At 40.4% G+C, this 17,287-nt stretch overlaps 1 protein-coding gene across 4 annotated transcripts in view; it reads left to right on the top strand.

Annotated features, from left to right (window-relative positions):
* RPGRIP1L (RPGRIP1 like) overlaps positions 1 to 17,287 on the top strand; it is an 89,389-nt gene that overhangs the window by 5,518 nt on the left and 66,584 nt on the right. For all 4 annotated transcript variants that reach the window (XM_061593991.1, XM_061593990.1, XM_061593994.1 and 1 more), the window contains exons 4-9: positions 1,726 to 2,024; positions 4,817 to 4,925; positions 9,863 to 10,006; positions 13,395 to 13,500; positions 15,153 to 15,299; positions 16,329 to 16,402. In XM_061593991.1, the coding sequence (XP_061449975.1) occupies positions 1,726 to 2,024; positions 4,817 to 4,925; positions 9,863 to 10,006; positions 13,395 to 13,500; positions 15,153 to 15,299; positions 16,329 to 16,402 (879 nt within the window). The remainder of the gene's footprint in view (positions 1 to 1,725; positions 2,025 to 4,816; positions 4,926 to 9,862; positions 10,007 to 13,394; positions 13,501 to 15,152; positions 15,300 to 16,328; positions 16,403 to 17,287) is intronic.

The raw sequence follows: 17,287 nt of genomic DNA, 5'->3' as shown, positions 1-17,287 counted from the left end.
CAGGCAATAGCAGCACAGATCAGTTCATCCCTCCACTGCAGTTCTGTGCTGGATGTGCAGGATGCTAACCGGGGAGAGGGGTCCGTTATGGCCAATGGAGCACTGCCCCACCTGCCTCAGTGTTGATCCTTCCTCCTGCCTTCTTACTTACAACCAGTCTAAGAGGTGGTTCTGGCCATCTGCTTCCTCATCCTTAGTCTCAGTTTTGCCCATATAGAACTCAGCAGGGAGGAAATGGGGGCAAAAGTAGAATTAGTTGTCTCTGCCCACTATTGGCCTCCCTGCCTTCTGCCCTACCAGTCCCAATGGGCACCAACCACCATTGAGGCTACATCTTCCTGTGCACTCGGGACAGAAAGCAAGCAGGCTGGTGGAGGAAGCAGGGAGCACTGATTCACTCGCCTGCTTTTTACTCCTGAGAGAGACTGGCCAAGGCGGAACAGAGCACTCCCATCTATCCTCCACCCACCCCTTTAAGAATAAAAAGTAGGTGGTAAGAAAAATTTGTAGGCTGGTAACTTTTGGGGGCTAATTTACAAGGCTGTTTTCGATCATAGCTTACAGACAAGTTATTCTGTGACTTCTTAAAGTTATTAATGTCCTTCCCTGGCACATATATTTTTGTTCTTTTAAATAAAAAGAGTGTCAATATAGTGTATGAAAGTAAAGGAAGCCCTTTTAAACAAATGAAGTGTGTCTCTATTTTCAGTCTCCCGTCTGGATCTTTTTTGAAAAACAACTCCCTATAAAGCAGATAGAGCTCTTGAAGATGTGTGACCAATTTTGTCAAGTCTTGAACTTCTCTCCTCCATCAAAGCCACCTTTCCTTTCTTCATATGCCAAGTCCTTCCCTAACCCCCCCCCCAAAATCCCTCGACCCAATTCATTGCTGGAAGTGTTTTCTGTTCTTGTTAGATACATCACTCCCCCACCCCCTCCCAGTGCCCTCTCTGTCTTTTGTTCTGGCTTCCCGTGTTTATCAAAACTAAGAGAAATCAAAGGTACAACTCTTGAGATGCCAAAAGCAAAATTTGTATCCTTTTAAAGCTAGATGAAAACCATGCCTCCTGCGTCCAATCATATCCCACGGCTAACTGTTAAACCTCTCTTAAGCACACTGGTATTATTTGCTAGCATGAGATGTAGCAAGGCGACATGAGCTATTAAGAGCGTGCCTTTGAGCCTGCCCACCTACTTGTTCTTAGAACGGAGATGTTGCGGGGAGGGTCTCCTCCTCTCAGGCTGGAAGCACTACATCAGTGGAATGTGTTACATATTGTAAGCATGCGTTGGATAACTTAATATCATATGGGACTGTAACTTTTATACGTGGCCCCACCGCATCCCCAATCTGTAACTATACTTAACAGCATGCAGAGTTCCTTGGGAAGGTCATGCGTTCCAAATTTGAGCAGCATATGGAGTAAATATGTGTCCCTCCCTTTTACTAAACTTTAAATGATAAGCCTTAGGAAACTGTTATTTGTCAGTGCTATAAAGCAGATTGCTACCCAGTGGTTTCAATTATCTTCAAAGAGTTATTCACAGGCAGTAATAGTTATATGAAAACCTGAAATTTATTATTCAGGTTCTGTACTGAAGTATCCGCAGTGATTATGTTCCTTTCAACAGAATGCTTTTTATGCTTAATCCCCACCCCCATCTTTCCATCTTATATATGTTATATATTTTTTCTCTCTCTCCTTGCTCCCCCCTCCCCCGCAGAATGGCCACCAAGTTAATTCGGCTTGTTAACGACAAGAAGAAAGCTGAGCAGGCCAGTGGCAGCCCCAGGCGTCTGGGCCAGGACGTGGAGATGGAGGAAGTGATTGAGCAGCTGCAGGAGAAAGTTCGGGAGCTGGAGAAACAAAACGAGGCCACCCGCCACAGGCTCATCTCAACCAAGCAGCAGCTGCAGCTTCAAGGCAACAGGCACGTGCCCTACAGCTACGTCCAGGCGCGCATTAACACGGGTCTCAAAAAAGTGACAGAGGGTGTTGGAGTCCAAGAGTGCGCAAGGAAAGGTACATGATTTAAGATGCCCGTTTTAAACCTCTGCCCTTTCGAATAAGTTAAACATTCTACCTGTTGTCTAGGTGCCCAAGAAACAGCTTTTACAGTTCCGATCAGGCCATTGGACAGATGAATATCTGTCCCAGAGGTCAGCATTGGGGAGGTGAGCCAGTTTCTAGGTGCCCCCAATTGAGGCAGGGAGGAGATGACAGAGAGGTGTGGTCACCTGCCTGATTGAATTAGTCGATTAGTCATACAAATTTTAATTGATTAATCGGTTGAGTAAATTTGAATGCGTTCACACATGAACCAAAACAATACTTCTGAGTCAAAAGGTACACTTTATTTTTAGACAGTGCACATGTTTTTCACAGTAGACATCTTAAAAGAGGCATTCTTTACCCTGTGAGAAAGATTAGGAATGTCTACTCAAAATGGCGTTAGCCATCTGCAGTTTGTATCAGTAATATTGAAATCTGTTTCCCGATTAATTGGAGCAACTTCTCATAGATCAAAAGAGTTTGGGTGTTTTTTAGTCTATTAAAGATTGCAGTCTGCAGAGGGACTGATGGGAACTGGAATCCAACAACATCTGAAGGGCCACAGATTCCCCATCCCTGAGAATAAAGGCTTGAAGACATTGAGCGAAATTTCACAAGTCAAATAATGTCTAAGCACAAGATGCTCAAATGTAAGGTGGAGTCAGCTTCAGCACACTATGTGCAGTTAGTCCTATAGCCCTCAAATTCCTCCTTGTCTCTCAGCTCACGCAAGAAACAGTTACATTCTTTGACAATTTGTACTATGAAAGCAAAATAAAATGAATCTTTTTTTTCTTACTACGGTTAATTTGGGTAATTTACTTTGATAATCATATTTAAGGATGTTTGGTTGCAGAGCTTTGATATTTATTTATTAATGGCACACAGTCACAGATACAGCCAGCACTGTAGTTATATCCCTGCTTCTATATACTTGGAAAATTTCTATTTTTATCACTCATGAATTCTGGCCTCTTGGGAAGCATGGTGTGAACTGTTTGCCATCTCTCATCTTTTTAATTTAATTACCTTTTTTCTGTTTGCAGTAGTAACAAAGTTTGTGCCCAATGCATGCCAAGTATATGTAAATTGAGGAAATGTAACATCATAGCATCACTGTTAAGCACTGGGTAGGCCAATGCAGCTCCTTTAATGCAAATGAAAACCTCCACAAGCATCAAGAATTTGGTTGAAGTCAAATGTAGCAACCTTATTGTGCTGCAAACCCTTCAGAATCTGTTCTCTACTGAAACTGTGGCCCTGAAACACCGGTTACTTCTAATTGTAATGACTAACGTATGCTATATGTCAAGAATGTACACATACTGGCCAGAATCCAAAAAGCTACTTGCTTCCAAAGCCTTGTGTGTACTCAGTGGATTTTTATTTTATCTTTTTCTCCTTTGAATGGCAGCCCCTTCCATACCATATTGCATACTGTTTTTGAAACACTCTGTGGCTTCGAAAGAGATTTGTTTGACATTGGGGGAGGGGGCTTCTATTGGAGGGGAGAACAGCTCCAAGGCTCCATTGGGTATGCTGTGAATGAATCTCAGCATTCATTGGATCCAAGCTCCCATTTTTAATAAGTTTATTTTTTTAAAAAAAAATACCACTCTATTGTAAACAAAACACTACAAAGAATATAAAATATGCATTCAGATTCTTAATAAAAATCACAGTTAAAAGTAAGTTTTAAAAAAAATAAAAATATAAATAAAATCAACAGTTAAAATATGTTTTATAAGCTGAAATGACAGATTAAAATACTTTTTGACTCTCCTGAATTAAGAAATAAATTAGGCTAGACAATGATTAAATCTTAGTCACATTCAGTAAAAGAAAAAGTGAAACAGACTTCTGTAACTTCAAGCTTTCTTGGTGGTCAGGAAGGAGGAATCACCTGTAATGGTTGTTACTTACCTGTTAATCTGAATGGCATCTATTGTCACATGGTTGTTGTCCAGATAAGGTTTGTTTGATAATAAATAAAAAATCTATTCAAAGGGGGAAAAATAAGTGTTAACATCTGTATGCCCATTATGCTCCACGGTAGAGGAATTGCTTTTTGCGTAGAAGGTCTTGGGGGCCAATCCTTGGGATCTTTACTTAAAAAGGAGAGCCAGTCAGGAGAAGGCCGGTACCTGAGGCCTTGGAGAGTCGCCATTGCTGGTCAGACCAATGGCCCGGCTCAGTTCAGCTTCAAAAGCAGGAGGAGCCACAGCTCAGCTATAGAGTGCCTGCTCTGCATGCAGAAGGACGGAGGTGAGATTTTTAGGATCTCCCATTAAAAAGGTTATCGGGTGGCAGGGCGGGAAAAAGACTTCCGAGTGATGCCCTGGAGAGCCATTGCCATTCAGTGGACAGTTTGGGGCTAGATGGGATAATGGTGTGACTCAACATAAAGCAACTTCATATGAAGTGATGCTATTGTCACTGAGCTCTGGGCCTTCTCCATAAAGCAAAGGTAGGGAATATGTGGCCCTCCTGATGTTGTTGGACTCAAGTTCCCATCAGCCCCAGCTAGCATGGCCAATAGTCAGGAATGATAGGGAGTAGTAGTACAGAAACATCTGAAGGGCACCACCGCATTGGCTTCACTTGTCTTAAATACAAGGCTATTATAAATATAGCGGGGTAATGCTATATTTATAATAACTATAACTGTGCTTTTGCCTGTTTTTTGTCTTCTTTTGGTCGCTTACCTTTCCAAAAACGTGTTTCCTTTAATTTTATCACCCCACCCACCCTTCTGCTTTTAGGAATGAGATTGCAGGATGTTGAAATCCGACCTTTGAAATCCCCGCAAGCGTTGCCCCCAAAATATGGACAGAACTTACTTGAAGAAGCGAGAGCAGATATAAGAAACTTGTATGACTCTTTATATTCCTTTATTTTCCATCTTAATTTCTCCTTTGCCTAGTGTTATCAATTAGTTTACTGTTTAGAAGAAATTAAAAGTGGAATGCATAAGCCCCATTCATTGAGACTGGGCTTTTCTTGTGTGGGGAACCTGTGGCTGTCCCGCTGTTGTTAGATTCCAGCTCCCATCAGCCCCAGCCAGTTTGGCCAGTTATTAGGGCTGATGAAAGCTGTAGTCCAACAACTTCCAGAGGGACACAGTTTCACAATCCTTGCTTTAAAATGTTCTCAGGGTATTGTGTTCTGAAATTTGGTTTTTCATGAACTATATATTGGTGTGAACAGGCATGGCTTAAATTATTTGCTTAATTTTACACCTGCTTATGTGTCTACTCTGTTGGCCTTTGGAACAGAAATCAGTGTTTACATATCACAGAGAGGAGATGGAAGCTGGGGACACCAACTTGGCATAGCATCAGTGAGGCAGTGTCCCAGTTAAGAGGGCCTTAGGGTGCACATTGCAAACTCTGGGTGTAAGCTTTGGCTCATATTCTCCACCCAGTTTTTCATAAAATCTTTAATATGGACTTGACCTTATGCTTGAAATTTCCTGTGCAAGTAAGCACTGCTCACGAATATCTGTAGGCATTCATGCACTTAGGCCCCTGTTCATCCTAATGCTTCTACATGGCCAAATAAGAGGACGAGTCCAAGGTTTTTTATATCTTTGTTTACTATTGGATTTTTATTCAGCCTTTTCATTCTATAGCCAGAGCGTTAACATCACATATTAAAAATGAACAGCAGCAGCAACAACAACAAAAATTAGCATATTTAAAATAAACATTCTGGAGAGACCCAAGAAGTCCAACCAAAATCAGTTCAGCTAATCTTGCTGGGGGGGGGGGAAGTCCTCAGCTGCCAGCAGAAGACCACCGAAGAGGGAAGCCAAGTACATCCTCCAGGACAAGGAGTTCCATATCCTGGTGCCACAGCAGAAAAGGCCCTTTCCTACATTCCCAACAGCCTCAATATACTTAGTGGCAGGATATGCAAAAGAATCTGTCCTGCTGATCTCATTGAAAGGTCAAGACTGTGCAGGAAGAGACAATGCTCTGCGCCTCTGCTACCTATGCAACCTACAGACCAGACCTTATATCTGAAATGGGATTTGAACCCCGATCTCCAAGTTTCAAGCCTTTGCTCATAGCGCTAGACTGGATTTCTTCAAATTGAAGTAGGTTTTTTTTTCTGTATCGAGTGGATATTGGATCTAGATAAGCCAGAGGTTGATTCACCCGTGAGGATTGCAGGAGGACAAGAGGACTCATGCATGCTAATGTTTTTGGCCACAAGAATCCTGTCGCAGTGTATCGTGGACAGTCTCTCATGAAACTTACAAATCAGGGTGATTTTTAAATGGCCTTTTAGAGAAAGAAAATGCCGCACACTCCCAATTTCACAGCATTATAGAACAATAAACTCTGTTTGATCTCGGCTTTGAGCACCTGTGTCAGTCACCTTCGATAAGCAAGCATCTGGTCACAAGAACTCATGAGGCCATATATAGCCTAGTCAAGTTAATAGGTACCAACTGTAGCCAGCTCACAAAATCTTTTAGTGTGGTGGAGAGTGCAGTAAAGATAGATAACAAGACACTACCTCCTAAAAAGCAGTGGAACAAACTTGTGATTGCTTTAGGAACGATTTTTTTTTTTAAAAAAAAAGTTTGTGTTAAGAAAGCTTTAGGAAACAAGGGTATCATGTGTGATCAGCTAAGTACACTGGTCTCCTTATCTTTCACCAGTCTGTCACCTGACATATTGAAGCTCCATCTGCTGGCCTGATTTTTTTCAACAATTCTTCCCTCCCCCCAGGTTTGTAGTTTAGGACAATGTTGTTGTTTTTAAGTATGATTCCTTACCACCCACCCCCAGCTGCACATCTGCTGAGTCTACAGTTACCAGGACCTGACCTTGCAGCAGGTCTTGAACCCCTGACCAGAGGGGGATTTTATCTACACACCATTGCCCAGCTGGAGGAAAAATAACCACACTCACCAAGCCAGGTTTCTTGCCCCAGTAGGCTGGAGTGGGTTATCTGATGCTCCCTAACTCCTATGAAAGGTTCTGGATCAGCTTTCTCTGAATTGCTCAGAAACCTACTGTTGTCACATGCACTATAACCTTCTGCCTCTCTCCTTTTTCCTCACCTGTGCATAAGGTTGATATAATCCCAGCATACAAAGAACTTTCTTTTCATCCATCTCTGACTACCTAATATGATAGTCAGATAGGAACCTTGAGTTCCATATTGGGCTGTATAACCAGAATAATGTATTAGTTACATTTCTGTAACACCCTTCAACTGTTCAAAGGTGTTTGCATACATTGTCTGAGTAACTTTTACAAGAAGTCTCTAAGGTATGCTACAATTGGTTTCCTCACATTTATTTCCAGTATTTATAAGCTGTCTTTCCAGAAGCAGTTGATTGAGACAGCATATAAAGTTACAGATGCAAATTAAAATATAAAAACATATTTAAAAGATCTTAAAAGATCCAGAATAAATATAGACCTATAAAAAACAGCAGTAAGCAGATAATAAAATGAAAAATTCAAGCAAAATCTATTTGGATAATCATTTGCCTATGCAAAAGGTTAAGTATTATCCTATAGAATTGCTTTTGTGTAGGCAAATGGTTATCCAAATAGATTATGCCTTGGTTGTTCATATAAATGTTGCTCAGTGATACATGATAGACCTCTTAAGGTTGCAGTCCTATACAACCTTATGTGAAAGTAAATAGTGCAGTCCTATCCATGTCTACACAGAACTAAGTCCTATTACATTCAGTGGGGCTTACTTCCAGATATATGGTTCAGCTTGCAGCTTAACACTCACTACTCTCAGTGGGGCTTTCTACTAAGTAGACATGCATAGGATTGCACTGTCAGGCAATGGAGTTTATGTCTGAGTGGGTGTGTATATAGGATTGCACTAATAGTATTTTATTTCTAATGTTGTGCAATTTGTTTCAAATACATGTACACAAGTTTTTACAGTACAACTTGAAAGTCTAGTTCAAAATAACCATGTCTAATGGAAATCTCAATAATGAGCATATAAGTTACATAGAAAATGTGTGGGTGACACTATGCCATATAGTGAATTTATGTACATTCAGAAGCAATACAGCTTATTATATATCTGTTCAGCCTTAATATCCTAATTTTCTCTTAGAAGCTCCTACGGAGGTCCTTTTTTCCCCTGAAGCCCTTCCATGTGCAGTCTTACCAAGCTGAAATCAATGTTATTTGAAAAGCAGCATGGAGACTCCTCTTGAGGGGCCATGAAGTGAAACGAAAATATTTTGTACATGCAATTGATTATTGTAGCAATCAATTGTAATCATTTGGATTCAACAGAGTAGCATTTGTTCATAAATGTTTTTAATAAACATGAGCTAGCAAAATGTTTTTCAGTTTTGCTTGTTTAGGATCCTTATATCCCACATTTTAAGGACCTCTCAAGACAGCTTACAAAGGAGGACAAAATACCACATCAAAACCACAATATGTCACAATAAACAAGAGCATCAGAACACATCAGTTGGAAAACATATTAAATCAAAATAAATCACTTGGAGAAGACCTTAAGATTTTTTTAAAAAGCCTTTAGGGTCTGTCTAAAAACAGGAAGAGAAGGGACTTAGCAGAGTACCCATGGAAAGGAATTTGAAAAGCGTGAGGACGCCATAGAAAAGGCCCTGTCCCTAGAGCTCACCAACCTGATCTTCCGTAATCAAGGACAAGGGTATAGGTACTCAGCAGCTGATTTCTCAAGACTTGTGTGTTTATGGATGCAGACTGTCCTTCAAATTGTGTTCTGGAGAACTCTCTGGTTCCTCTGGAAGTTGTGAGGCCCAGCAGTCTGCATGACCTAGATTAGGTCCATGGCACCTAGATTAGAATCCTCTGCGACAGTTCCTCAGTAAACAAGTTGCCCTGGGAAGAATTCCTGAAGGAGGAAAGTTGAAAACTGGCGAGCTAGTGCATTGACTCAAATAACAATATGGATTCGGATGGATGTATTTTTAAGCGTAGTGATTTAGCATCATGTCCCAAAATATTAATCAATCTACTTAATCAAAACCTTTTTTTAAAAAAACAACATTTTTAACCTTTTTAAAGATGTCTTCAAAGCTTTTTAAAAAAATGTTTTTAAAGTTGTTTTTTTAATATATTTTAAAGTCTGTTTTATGATGTTTTAAAGTGTTTTTAGTGCTTTTGTTTGATGCCCTGGGCTCCTGCTGGGAGGAATGGTGGGATATAAATCAAATAATAAAGAAATAAATAGTCAGTGCCATGACAAATGGATGTCTGTTTCATTTGGCCAGTAGACAGAGAAAGTGACTAATTGCAGTTAATTTAAAATATTCTAGAGCTGAGGTGGCTAACATGTGGCCCTCCAGAAGTTGTTGGACTACAGCTCCCATCTTCCCTGATCATTGGCCATACTGGCTGGGGCTGATGAGAGTTGGTCCAATAACATCTGGGGGGGGGCACAGGTTAACCACCCCAGTGAACTCTCATTAGGTAGTGGCCGCTGGGTGACAACATAGCAGTTTTGGAGAAGCCAGATAATAAGCCATTGTTGACTTACTTTGGGTGTAAGTCCAGAAAGCTTTGGGGAGAAGGGATAGCATTGTGAATTGTTATAGTAATGATCACTGACCTATCATACCACAGCTTCTTTGCCCACCTTATCTAGTTTTCTCAACTTTGGATGGTTTCAGTAGCACTACAAAAAAAAAATAAACCACTGACAAACTTCTGTAAGCCTAACTAAATCTATATTTCATTTTAATTTTCTATCTAGTAAGCATAAAGCCTTCCACTTTTTGTAAACTTAAAGCACTCTGAATGCTGCTTTGAATGTTGCAGGCAGAATGTGGTTGAATCTCAACGGGCGCACAATGAGGAATTGGTGCATACGGTCAAAATGCTCAGAAGTGAAATACAGAAAAAGGAAGAGGAGTTTGAAATAGCTATTCTGCAACTGAAAGAGCAGCAAGCCACAGGCCAACGGTATGCCAAAGCAGAATGGAAGTGCTCCCAGCTCATAAGCTATCGTGCTATTGGATCGCATGCCCATAAAGTATTGGTTTACTCCTGCTCAGTTTTATTGTACTGCTCTTGCAAGCATTTGCATGGGGAGCATCAGGCATTCCCTTGCTTGTTACTGGCTAGTTCATATACTGGGGGCCCTGTCTTGATGGCAGAACTAACAGTGCCAATCAAACCTAATTAATTACAGGCAAATGAACGAGCTCTCATCATGACTCGGAGGTTCAAATGCACATGGGCAGAAATGCTTATTTTGTTACCATTTCTCTGTGTGTGTGTGTGTGTGAGAGAGAGAGAGAGAGGTCTGAGGTGTGAATGCTGCCAACCGAGGGAGGATGGGGGGGGGGGGACACTCAGCACATTGTCATTGTCAAGGCATTTGCCTTTACAAGTTACTGCACTGGCATAACATCTACACAGGACCTGCTAATACTAGAAATGCAGGCCTGGAGCAGGATTTTACAGGCTTATTTGCTGCTACAGCAGCTCATGGTAAACTGCTGTACGATCTTCCCCACACACTGCAAAAATCAGCCCTGGGTCATCCCAGCATGAAATATTGCCAGGTTCATGCTGTGCAGAAGACATGATCTCTGGGCAACATGGGTAGCATGTGGATGGTTCAGGTCACCACATATTTTTTCATTGCAACAAATGATTTAATGCTGAAAGAACATGGCTCATCTGGAGTGTTATTGTTGTTTTTCTTCTCAGCAAGAAAAAAATGTATGTTTTAAACCATTTTATTTAGCCTTCCTGGTCACATTTTGTGATCATTCCTTAGTTTTATTATTTGCATGGTATATTTTTGCAATCCCTACGGTCACTTAATCTGCAAAACTGGATCAGGATGATTTTAGTCCAAAAACGTGGAGAGGCAAACATGGAGAGGAATATTATACAGTCAGAATCAAAACCTTTCAATTTCTTTGATTTTGGAGGGTTAGTACTGGTGGCAAACACTTGCAAAACTTTGATATATCAAACAGTGACCAAATTCAGGCCACATTCACACCATACATTTATTCCTCTGCTTCTCCACTTTAAACAGTCATGGCTTCACAAACTACATTTCCCATGATTCTTTGGGGGAAGCCATGACTGTTTAAAGTGGAATAATAGTGGAATAAATGCATGGTGTGAATGTGGCGTCACATGTAAGCGAAATCCATGGCTTCCTGCTGCAAGAAAGAGCCACTACCAACATAGTTGCTTGGCTCTCCGCGCTCCCCACCTTCTTTTGCACCTTTAAGGAGGAGGTTGAAAGCTTCTGCTTCTAGTTTTAAAATAAGCACAGTTACCTGTGACATCTAAACTTAGGGAACTTAGGTTTGTTTAAAGTTGGGCTCCTCAACTGGGCATCTTTGGGCACCACAACTCCCCCAGACACCCACTTTGGCTCCCATAAAAGGCTCTCTACCCCTTCCTATTTTTAATTGTTTTAATAAAAATTGGGGGGTAGTGTTCTTTTCCCCCTTCTGTTTGATTTTTCTTTTATTTATTTTTTTGATTGTTTGGAGGTTGCCTGGGTTTTTTGTTTTGTTTGGGGGATTGGGGGGTGTTTTGCCTGTTCTGGAGTGCGTGGGTGGGTCTGAACAATCTTGTTTTGTCTTTTGTGAAATGATAATTAGTGCTCTTTCTCCGATTTCCAAGGCCCAACAAGGTGGGAACCCTGGTTTAAACGATGGTTAGTGATAACAAGCCAGAATCTGAAACCGTAGTATGATTCTGACTTGTTCTCACAGGTTTGGTTGTCATAGGGAACCATAGTTAATTTAAAATCAAAAGAGGAAGCTTTCCTCCAGCTGGCACGCAGAAGGAGAAGAGAGGAGAATGTATGTGAGTCCAAAGCTAGTTCTACATTGTTCTTGTATCAGGAAATTATGGTCTGAACACAGCCCTAGTACTAGTTTAATGTTGATTGTCAGGACACATTGGGCTTATATCAGCACATATCCTAAATGACATTCTTGTCTATTCCTTCTATTTAAAAATAAGGGGGAGAGAAACTCCTGTAAAACTACTTTGCCATCCCTGCTATTTGTTTGATGTGAGAAACAAGATTAATAAAAAATGAAATGGCATTAGAGTTTTTGGTGTTTAGCATCAGGCAAAAATGCTATCTCTACTTGCTACAATTATTTATATGAAGAGTGCGATAAACCAGTTTCTTGGGAAAGACTCCTGGTTTGTGAGCTTTTTAATCTTCTCCATAAGGACAATTGACTAGGTGATGCCAAAACACAATGGAGTTTTGAAAGAATTTAAAAAGAGAGAGAGAAAGAGAATTTCAAGTCCTCAGCTGGTTTACAGATGGGTAAGCTTTGTAGTCTAATTTCTGTTTCCAGCATGGCAATGGGACAATTCTTCCAATCTGTCTATAACAGATAAATATTAGAAGAGAAACAATGTATTTCAAGATGTGAGATTCTGTTCTGATGTTTATCATGTTTTATTTGGCATTAGCAGTTAAAATCAATTCAGGAGTTTCCTTTAAAACATTTTTTGGTTAAAATACATGCAAAAACAATAATAATGAGGTCACCCTGCACCGTTCAAGGGATTCGTTTTTGAAAGCATATCTGTATGTAGATGTGTGATGACTTTTAACAAGATTAAATAGTGAATTTTCAGTTTAATCTCAGCAGGGGAAATATATAACAGAATCTTGGCCATATAGAATTTCGGTCAAGATGGTCAGTGTTAAATACATATGCAGCTAATCTGAATGGCAATCTCGGGGAATTATCTGTGTAAAATGCTAAGTCACTTGACTTGGAAATACTTGGAAAAGGTTGAAGTTTCTGGAGGAAACTCCATTAAATAATAATTCTTCGACAACAACGTTTTGGAAGACTGTATCAAGATAATTTGTTTTTGCTATCTGCCTCTTATAAGATTGCTCCTTTCACCACATAATCCACCAGAGTTTGATAGAAGAAACTAGTGCATCCAAATAACAAGTAATGTTCAAATCCCTTCTTCTAGTAAAATGTTGGTTGTACTGCCTTCAAGTCAATTCCGACTTATAGCGACCCTATGAATAGGGTTTTCATGAGGCTGAGAGGCAGTGACTGGCCCAAGGTCACCCAGTGAGCTTCATGACTATGTGGGGATTCAAACCCTGGTCTCCCAGGTCGTAGTCCGATACCTTAACCACTACACTTTAAAAAACTTTAAAAACCTGACTTTATTTAACAACCTATAATGTTAATTTTAAGGGAACAAATCAAGTTGGCTATTACAACATTTTCAAGTGTTTTATGTTTTCCAAGGCAAAATTGACAGACTAGACTGTTGCTATACTTTAAACCTCACAATTTCTTTTTTTACATATGCCATTTTGTAGATTAAGCATTCGAGACAATGTTGAAATGATCAAGCTCCACAAACAGTTGGTGGAGAAAAGCAATGAGTTTGCAGCAATGGAAGAAAAATTTCTTCAACTTCAGGAGGTATGCAAACACTTTAGCTTAGAATTGTAAACATATGCACTAGGAAGTAGATCTCATTGAACTCCAGGTGCGGTTATGTCCAAATAAGCATTTAGGGAGATGATTCCTTCCTTTCTTCACAAAAGTACAATACAGATCTATGAATTAGGACTTCAGTCCTATATACACTTACCAGCCGATAAGTTCTCTTGAACTCAGTGGAACTTGCTTCTGAATAGACATGTTTAGGATTGTGCTATAAATGAAGTTTAGTTAAGAATATACGTAATGCTCTTCAGATAGATTTTTAGTTGTATTTAGTGCAGAATTCCAGAGCACTTCCCAAGTTCATTCACAGTGTTAAGATACTAAGAAGTTCTTGGTGCTCATTTGGTCCTTTTGCCCTTTGCAGCATTTTAGGCAGACTTCCTTCACCGTCCTCCTAACTGCTAAAGCCAAGGATTGAAACTGGGACTTTCTGTCCAGAAACCATGCTGTACTACATTTCTAATATTGATCCACAAATCCTGGTGCAGGGCTTTAGATGCTTCCGTGGATCACCTATGCTCTCAACACATGATATAGCCCCTATTTGCATGCAATTTTTTGTGCACATATCCATATACCAGGGGTGGCCAAACTGCGGCTCGCAAGCCACATGCGGCTCTTTGACATATAATGTGCGGCTTGCGCAAATATGTTGGCTGAGTTCCTTTTTGCATCACAATTAATACAAAAGGTAAATAAAAGTTTTTCAAGCTTTATAATTGAAATATATGGCATATACACTGCTCAGCATAGCCGGATCTCTGTATCTTTTCATTTGTTATAACTGACTCCAGCCTCTTTACCAGCAATACTGTAATAGCAGCATGGAAGATTTGAATCATTTCTCCAGAGCCCATCAACTGCAGGCTTGTATTTTTGTCTGCTGCTTATCATTATGGTAATATGAAACAGCAGACAGACTTGAAGCAGCACAACAGCCCCATTCATTTGGATGGGACTTATGAAGTTATTTTCAAATGACTGAGGTGTCATCAAAGCCTTGCAAATTGTGATGTGAGCAACAGTTTCTAAAGCAAAACAAAACAGAGGTGCACATTTTTGAAACATTGAGCACAGCTAAAATATTTCAGATGTTGCACAGTAGAGTGGAATCTAATTTTAAAGAGACTCAAGATTTCTTTTAATTAAATCTTTGCGCAGTTCCTTGGAAGGAATTAAGAGCGCAAATGAAACACCAACTGGTGGGTTAGCAGCAAAATGACAAGACCTACATGGACATATTTGTGGTTGGGTTCATTTTTGCTTGCTACTGTAGCATTTTGGGTCAGCATGTCCAAACCACAGTAACCACAGTGAAATGCTTTAATTGCTAAACAGATGTCTGTCTTGGTCCTGCTCATCACAGCTGAACTAGGAGTGGTTAACATTCAAAAGTGGAGTGGAAGGACACCCTCCACCCTCATACTTGCCCTATTTAGCTAATGACATTGTATCAAAGCCATGGAAAGAGTATCTCCTGTTAACTAGATTGAGATTACACTTTAAATGTTGGGGGGGACGATACTTTTGACTCCATATCCTGTATCCAAGAATAGTGACCACAACCTAATGTTACTTACTGAATCCCAACTCCATTTGTATTCTCTCTTCTCCCTCCATGATAGAACCAAAAAAATCTTAAAGCAAGCCATGATGCGCTCATGGCAAAGGGAGACGAACTCAATTTGAAGTTTAAAGAAGAACGTTTCAAGTGCCTCCACCTCGAGAGAGAATTACAGGCAGCAAATTTTTCAAAACGCCAGTTAGAAGAGGTAAGACTCTTTTGAAGGGGGAATGTTTAGGAAGGGCTCAGTCTTTTTACAATACTCTGAAGTGGGCTAGAGAAATTTGTTTAGTATCACAGACCAAGGAGTGGGAGAGCTCCCAATAATTTAAACATTCTGGTCTTATTTGGCTTGTGATTAGCAGGAATCTGGCAGATACACAGCTGGTGGAAATATAGCACTTACCCTCTGATAGTCTTTTTGGCTCATTCTGCCACATATTTTCCGTGCTATGTAGATTATTCCCACCGCTGTTTCTATTGTTGTTACCTGACAGTAGGATTCATATGGATCTGGATAGTCTGAATTGGTCAAATATCCTTTCAACCACCCATAGTTTGTTTATGTTGTAGTCCGTCATGCAGTGGGCCACTTCAAAATACTTCATTCATCCTAACACATGGTGATTGCTAAAGTTTTTGTATAAAATATGGCAAACACTCATCTAATTCACCTACAGTCAAAAGCAGCTTGCCAGGTGTGCTGTGGGTGGGCAATACATTAACTTTCAACAGCTGGATCACTGGGGATGGCAGTGGGGGGCGAATGCACCAGTAAGAGCACCAGATTGGCTCCAGCATTGTGTTTGCACTGTAACAACCTTCCCTCTGCCTCACCCTTCCTCCTCTTGGTAAGGTTGTCCTCTTGGCAACCCATCTGATAGGAAGTTAGCATAGTGGTTTCACCCCACCTAATGAGCAGTTTCTGTCTGTAGAACAGATGAAATGGTAACTTTTATGGGAACAATGTGAGTCAACCAAACACACTAACCTTGTGTTTATGTTACTCAAAAAGAGAAAGTCTTACAAAAATAGAAATTCTCCTTTGTTGGTGAAAACCTTTTGCGAAGCCTCTCAATTGGTGCACCGTCTCAATCTGCCTTGCTCTTCTGTGACATCAGAGCAATCACCAACTGCCAGAAAACACAAACTGCCATGCAACTAGCCAGGAATCTTAAATGTGTTGGTAATTGTTGCTTTTTCATTGCATCACTTGTAACACTCTTCTTCATTCCAGCTGCAAGACAGAATTAATGATTTGGAAAAAGAGAGGGACCTTTTAAAAGAAAACTATGATAAATTATATAACAGGTAAATTATAACTGATAACAGAACTCTTTTAACATTCCCTTTCTTGATTTATATATTGGATAAAATAACCAGTCTTTGAATGGTGGAATTTCAGCTGCAGACTTTTTTTGGATAAAACTGATTATCTTGTCCCATTTCAGTCTGGGTTCAAGCCCAGTTTGGCCTTGGTCAGCCTGATGATGACCTTCTTCAGCAGAAGAAGAGGGAACTGCAACTCTGTTGAATATCCTGGATCTCTCAGCAATTTCTGATACTGCTGACCATGGTATTCACCTGAACTTGAATTGAGAGTTGGGACACTGTTTTATGATGGCTTCACTCCTACTTACAAGAGTTTCCAAAGAGGAGTATTGAGTGATTATGCCTTGGAGCCTGGCAGTTAATCTGCAGGGTGGCCCAGGGCATGAATTTTGTCCCCAGTGCTATTTAATATCTATATGAAGCCACTGGGAGTGGTCACTAGGCGTTTTGGGGCAAGGTATTACTAGCTTCCTGATCGATACCCAGCTTTATTTCTCTCTAACCTCTGAATTGGGAGAGGCCATGTCTACCCTAAACCATTGCCTTGATGTGGTCATGAGCTGAATTAGGGCTAATAAAATGCATCTGTATCCTTACAAGCGAGAGACCGTATGCATGGGTGGCTCCAAGTCCAGGAATTGCTTTGTGTACCAGCTCTGGATGGAGCGGCACTCCCTCTGAATAAGCTTATGGATAGTTTGGGAATGCTTCTAGATCCATAGCTGTCATTACAGGCCCAGGTGATCTCATTGGTTCAGAGTGCACATTGCAAACTTTGGTTGATGTGCCAAATTCCTGGACACAGATGGCTTTATTACAGTGGTCAATACATTGGGAACCTCATGATTAAATTGTTTTGCTGTA

This window comes from Rhineura floridana, chromosome 13 (assembly GCF_030035675.1).
Source record: "Rhineura floridana isolate rRhiFlo1 chromosome 13, rRhiFlo1.hap2, whole genome shotgun sequence".
Taxonomy (NCBI): Eukaryota; Metazoa; Chordata; class Lepidosauria; order Squamata; family Rhineuridae; genus Rhineura; species Rhineura floridana.
Note: the sequence above shows the minus strand (reverse complement) of the source record. Positions and strands in the feature narration are given on the sequence as shown.